The sequence below is a fragment of the Dipodomys ordii genome, unplaced genomic scaffold (genome assembly GCF_000151885.1).
Source record: "Dipodomys ordii isolate 6190 unplaced genomic scaffold, Dord_2.0 Scaffold110, whole genome shotgun sequence".
NCBI lineage: Eukaryota > Metazoa > Chordata > Mammalia > Rodentia > Heteromyidae > Dipodomys > Dipodomys ordii.
In genome coordinates, this window is record NW_012267326.1 from 1,228,515 (window position 1) to 1,235,225 (window position 6,711).

Consider the following 6,711-nt stretch of genomic DNA (forward strand, 5'->3'; position numbering starts at 1 on the left):
CAATAAGGCAAACTCAAAGTATCAACAAGTGGCAGCATATGAGGTTTATCTATGCAGAGAATGCCTTAAAAGTAGAATAGAGTAGATGGCTACTGAAGTGGTACAATGCAATCTAGTTTAACAGCAGGTAAAATAGTCCCATATTAGATAACTAATTAATATGAATGTGAACCATTACTGTTTACAAATCCAATCCCTTGAGCTTAGTAGTTTCTGGGCCCTGTAAAGAAAGATCTTAGAAAGTAGCCAATAATACAAGGCAAATATCCCATTATTATGTATTACTATACTACCAACTTAGCAAAATAGTAAAGTAGACTATGTATAGCCTATGGTTTTATTACTTAAGCTTCCTTTATCCTTTCTGAACCTTATTTTTACAGAGAAGCAAATGGAACTACAGTAGCAGTAGTCTACCTCTTAACAAAAGATCCATTTATATACTTTTGTTACAATAAAATGTTTCTACATAGATATACATTCAAGTAGTTAAGATGCTTGATTTTCTGGATAAAGTGTAAAAGTATAACAACTGGCTATTACTATACATAACAAACTAGATCAAGGTAGACCTAATATTTTGGCATTCTACTGTAATTTAAGTTTTCTCAAGGTAACCAATATTTGTTTCTGTTAATCTTTAAAATGAGTGCCCCAAAATACAGTGACTGAAAATTACAACACTGAGGTTGTGGCTCTGTGGTACAGCATTTGCCTAACATGTGCAATACATAAAGCCCTGGGTTGGATCTCCAGACACCGCCCCCCCCCCGCCCCCGCCATGCCACACACACATACAGATATATTTTCTGGACAACAACGTCACAATTATCAAAACACTTCCCAAAGACAAGCTCAAGTGAATTTGTCATGAAATTCAATAAGAAATGTGCCACAAAAACACAAAGAAATCTGGCTTTTTAAAGAATGTTCCAAAAAGCTGGAGACAAACTAATTCACTGTTAGACAAAGTGAACTGTGGACCACTGCCTCAGAATCACAAGCCCGTAATTCCAGTTATTCAGAGGCAGAAGGAAATTGCAAATCTGAGGTCAGCTGGGGCAAAATTAATGAAAGGCCCTATCTCAAAAACAAGTTACAAACAAAGGACTTGAGGAGTGACTCAAATGATAGCAAAACTGCCTAGGGCACATTAAGTGCAGGATTTTAATTGTATTTAATCCACACAGTTTGAAACAAAATATGAAAGAAAAAAATTATGTGGTTACTTAGCTCCAATGAAGATCTAAATAAGTCAGAATATCAAGGTGCATAAAGTAATCATAAGTCCCGTATCTACATAATTTACAGGATTCCACCTGCAACTAGAATTCTTTTAACATCACAAACAAGAACATAATTTGTTAAATAAGTTGGTGAGAAAAGACAACATTAATACCCAAAGCTAAAGAGACACATATGGGTAAACAAGTTTAAATATTATTAACTCAAAATATTTTAAACCGTCATAAGTTTGAGTCTTCATTGTGACCAACACTAAGGAGGCTCAGATCTTCATGTTATATATTCTTGGGGGGGGGCACTAGAAAATATGTAGGTATCTTTTGATACCAGATTGGTCTTTTTTCTAGGAATATCTTATCTTTCTCAACATCATTATATTTGCCATTTATTGATCATTTGACAAATACCAACCACTTATGTTTTTGCGTGCATTTTCCTACTTCTTAGGTAAGTAGTACTACCCTAATTTACAAATTCTTTTAAAAAGATGAATATCTTACCTACAGCTACCCAACAAAACAGTGACAATGTTGTGATGTGACTTCAAATATGCTGTCTTCTAAATCTATCTTCCTAATATAATGTTCTGAAAGGTAACACAAAATGAATTGTGATTTTCCTAACTATCAGGGCAAGGCAGCATTAACTCTATGGTAGCACTGGTCGGGGATTCAGAAACCCAGATTGTAGTCTAGCATCTTTAACATTCATTTGAGATTAGTTCACTTCACTTCTATGGACATAAATTCCCAACCTTTAAATGACAGAGTTGAGCTACATCATTCAAATGTGGTGAAGGAAAAATTTAATCCCAATACAGATTGTCATCCTGAACAACAGGAGGGATTTCTCAATTGTATCAGAAACAGAGTGACAAATTAAAATATACACATTACCTCATCTACTAAAAGTTGGCAAGAAAATTACTACAGCTAACAAAACTGAGGCTCAAAAGTAATTTTGCCTATTATCATAGCAAAAATGTACTCAAACATGCAATATGAAAAACACCACTCTAATTTTTATTATCTCAAATCATTAGCCTTAGTGCAGAAATGCATTTTTGTGGCAGGAACGCATTAAAGCATTAAGACTCTCAGTGATAGAGTGTGGGTAGTAGCATACTTTTCATTCAGTTCTTAAACTAATAATCTTTGTGCAACTGAGTACCTGTTATACATTAAATGCTGCTAGTGTTATCAAATTATTATTTTCTAACCCTAAGAACTATATTTTGATTCTAGTTAGATTGATTCTATTATTTTATGACTATTAAAAATACTTCAACACATTGTTTTTACTAATAATCTTGACAGCGTTCTGTGTTTTTAATGTTAATCAGATATTTTAGGCAATATGCTTCACTTTTTTAGGGAACTACTTCATTTGCTCTTCAGAAAAAATCCATCTGTGTAAAACCTCTGAGGTGGGCAAGAACCTTCCTAATTTATAGATGGGATAACTGAGACATGTAGATGGATATCAGACCTGAGATCTATTGCGGTTCCTAGGAATTATGCTTAGGTTCCTTGGAAAGTAAGTATCCTTATTTTAGAGAGAGACGATTTGTCTCTCTTACAAAATGTGAGGCCCTAGTGCTCAGATCCAATCCAGTGCTATTTCCCACTAATATAATGTTTCTTTTAGTAACACCGTGAAGCCTTTCATTTGCATAAAACTTTAATCACCAGTAATATTTCATTACAATTCTGTAACTATCTGTGACTGATATACCTTTCCAATGTAAGAAAGATGGCAATTACAGTGTCTTGAAAGAAATGGACTGGAATTAATACCTTCAGACATTGCTCAATCCAACTTAAAATTCTAGCAGTAAAAAGTGTCTCCTGCTGGGTGCTACTGGCTCATACCTCGAGAGGCTGAGATATGAGCATTGCAGGAGGTTTGAAGCCAGCGTAGGAAAGAAAGTCCAGGAGCCTCATACCTCCAGTTAACCAGCAAAAAAAAAAAAAAAAAGCTGGAAGGGAAACAGTAGAGCTCAAATAGTAGAGCACTAGCCTTGGGGATGGGGGGAAGCTCAGGTACAGCTCCCAAGATCTAGAAGCCCTGAGCCCGGTAAACACATGTACATGGACTAGAGTGTTCTCTCTCCCCCTTCCCCCTCCCTCCCACTCTCTCTCTCTCTCTCTCTCTCTCGCTGCTCCTTAAGTTTAAGGATCAAGGGTCAATGTATTTGAATACCTCAGGGTACTCCCAACTCGGCTGGGGCAACTTAGGTTTTTTATGGGTATATGATATCACTTCCAGTATTCGAGTTCCTGGTGTGTAGGGGATAAAGGTGTTACCCTTCCTTGAAAGAAGAAAAAAAAAAAGAAAGAAAGCAAAGAAAACCGCAAATAGAGGATTGGAAAGCACTGTTTAGACGGCGGACAGCCACTACATACTGACACTCGTTGACGAATACAGGGGACTGAGATCACAGCACCCCAGACAGTACTGGCCTAGTGCTATGTCCCTCTTCTGTCCAACGTGTCTCTTCAGTGAAAGAAGGGAATCTAATGGCGCTCAGGAAATCAAGACGGCAGAGAGGAAAGCTAAAGGGAGAGGAAAGGGCCCCGCAGGACTGGTAACAGGTGGGGCGTGGAGATAACCCAGGAACGGGACACCCGAAGGGGCCGCTCGGGGCGGAGAGCAGGAGGGCGTCCGGACCGGCCCCGGCCCCCACCGGCCGGAGAGACGTACTCACCCTGGGCCCCGGCTCCGCGGAGCCGCCCCCGAGGCCGCGGGGTTCCGACTTCCCCAGTACTTAGAAAACGGACCGAAAACCAGCCGGGTCGCCGGAGGTCACCACGGGCTTCCGGTTTCCCGGACGACCCCGCTGCTTCCCCCGCGAAGGTGGCCGCTCCGGGTGCGCCGCGGAGGGATTCCCATGTCGGTGGCTGCGACGACCGGGGCGTGGCCCTGCCCGCGGGCAGAGGTTAACACAAGGACGGGAGAGCCGGTCTGGAGGAGCGGGGCTGCCGCGGGACCGGGCCCGCTGCCCAGCGGACGCGCGCGAGATCCAGGCCCGCCGGCGCCGGCCGCCCGGAGCCGGACCAACCGCGCGCCGCCCCACGGGGTCGATGCCGGGCGGGGACCGGAAGGGTGGAGGAGCGCCTCCCGGCTGGAAAATCACGGCGGGACGGAGGTCAGGGCTGCGCGAGGGAACCGGAAGTCAGGCCTGAGGGAATCGCGGGGGCGCTCCGAAGCCGGGCTGAAGGAGAGAGAGACTGGGTGGCGGAGGGTAACTACATGTCCCGTCAGCCTCCGCGACAGGGCGGGTCAGACTACGTGTCCCGACAGCCTCCGCGGCAGGGCGGCTCATACTATGGGTCCCGTCAGCCTCCGCGGCGGGAGGAGGACTCGCGGGGGCGGCGTGGAGCCGGGTAAGCGTTCTCCAGGGCCTCGGGGCTGAGGTCCGCCTTCAGGCGCGCCCTCTAGCGCGACCGTTACCGCACCTCCTGCGCGCGCGGCTCTTTGGGGGTACCCACGGGCTACACTCCGGGTGCGTGTCCGGGGGAGCCACCGGGACCCCTGTGGCCTCTTCTCCGGGCGCGCTGCCCGCTGGCGCGCCTCTCGTCGGGCGGCCTAGCGGTCCGCCGGCGGGGCCCGCGGCTTCCCGGGGCGGGGGGGTGAGGTGACTCCCGCGTCAGGTGACGGCCTTAGGGGTCACGTGTGGTGAGCTCTGCCACCTCGGGGTCGCCCCCAGGAAGGCCCTGGCCCCTCCCGGCGGGGCGGTGGCCGGCCGGGCTGTCGTGCGAGGTGGAGCCCTCCAGGCCTGGCGGCGGCTCGGGGAGGCCCGCGACGCGCGCGTGCGTCGGGCCCGTACGTCGGGCCCGTGCGTCAGCGAGTTGCTCGCGTCTGGCACGCGTCATATCGGACGGTCCTTCCCTGGGCGTTTTCCTGGATTTTCCGTGTGTTAGCCAGTCGTTCCAGCCTTTTGACTAGGAGGTTTCTGAAGCAGGTGCGCTCATCCTTTGAGAAGTCCAGAGTTGTTATACATAACATTAGGTCCGATGTCGGCTTCACTTAAAAGCATATAGACATTAACCTGTGAAGCGAATCCGTCTTTTTAAAAGGCGCCAGCTGTGGAAGCGGCACAACGAGTCGGCTTTACCTTTCCTGTCATCCTGGCACAGCAGTATTCCAAGGTCTCCTACAGAGGGTCTGCTTTTGTTTGAAAAGACACACACCTGGATTTTGTCACTACTATTCACAAAGGCATCTGCCGAACCAGACTGTATAAACTTAAGTTTAGTCAAAAACAGGCTAGTTTTTCATTTGGGGGCATTGTACTACGGCTAGGTTCTAACAAAGTAGACTCAACTAGTTCTTCTTTCGCCTCTAACTACGACTGGCACACTTTCCCACTAGCATGCATCTTAACCTTAGCGAATAAAATACACTCTTAGAAAACTTACCACACAATTCAATCATAGTTACATGCTCAAGTTTTACTTAAACTGTTACAGAGGAAAAGTCCTCTTAGTACAAAAAAAGATATTTTGTAGGAAAAGTGAATAGTTACTAATCATTGTTAAACTAGATAAGGAATGATGACTTGTATTATCTTGAACGTTGTTTCTCTGGCCAGGTTTTTCTTTGTGTGTGTTTTTGCACGATCATGTTTTCTGTGGCTGTGAATTCAGTCTGAAAAAATTTTAAATAACTCACTGCTTTTTACAAATGTACTTTTTACAGAATGAACATTTGGGAGTTGCTTGAGCTCTCTTGACACCAGGCACTGTTTAAAAATGTCCTGCTTAGTTTGTGGTTAATAATAAGGAGATATATATTGAAAGAAGTCCACCATCTTCTGAAATTTTCCACCCACATCTACCGTCTCATGAATATCCAGATATTCAGGATATAATATTGGCTACAGGTAGGTATCATTTTCACCGGAGTAGATTTGGAATTGACTGCAGTTTCGGAACAAAAACATAAGGGTCTGGCTCAATTTCTACCTATGGTTCAGACTGCCTCTCCCATTTTTAGGCAACTGTGTATTTTTAGCATTATTTCAAATCTTGTTTTTAATTAGGCAGCTTGTAAAAATAATGAAGATACTTGTTTTTGTTTTAGATTTTATATAGGTATGCTGTAAGAAGAAACAATTTTGAGGAAAAAATAAATTTAAATTTAAAAATGAAATTCAGATTTAAATTACATATTGATTCAATTTGATTAAAATCACTCCACAGTGTGGATCGTATTTTCTGTTGTTTTATTTTGCTTTCTGAGTACTATGCCATATATTAGCCTCTGCTGAGATGTAGTTTAAGGTATGAAGCTTGTTACACCAACGCCTGTGTTTTTACATTGCCCTATCAGCTTCAATGATGGATCATGACAAAAAATATTCTTCTTTTCTCCCCACATATCATATATCTAGATTCAGATATTTGGTGTAAGAGAATGATTTTATTTGCAAAATTAACAAGCATAGTAAAAAATTTGCTTCTA

General features: G+C 43.9%; 2 protein-coding genes across 3 annotated transcripts in view; one reads left to right on the forward strand and one right to left on the reverse strand.

Moving 5' to 3' along the window:
• The window catches only part of Azi2 (5-azacytidine induced 2), a 51,997-nt gene extending 47,712 nt beyond the window's left edge, over window positions 1-4,285 (reverse strand). Inside the window, exon 1 of one of the 2 annotated variants that reach the window (XM_013028484.1) lies at window positions 3,953-4,285. The gene's annotated coding sequence lies outside the window, so the exon portion shown is untranslated. The remainder of the gene's footprint in view (window positions 1-3,952) is intronic. The other variant, XM_013028482.1, reaches the window with a different exon arrangement.
• Window positions 888-6,421, forward strand: LOC105994823 (uncharacterized protein CXorf67-like). The gene is made up of 3 exons (XM_013028466.1): window positions 888-1,051; window positions 3,862-4,631; window positions 5,947-6,421. The coding sequence occupies exons 1-3, from the start codon at window positions 888-890 to the stop codon at window positions 5,949-5,951; spliced, it is 939 nt and encodes a 312-aa protein (XP_012883920.1). The 3' UTR covers window positions 5,952-6,421.
• Window positions 6,422-6,711: the final 290 nt, after the last annotated feature.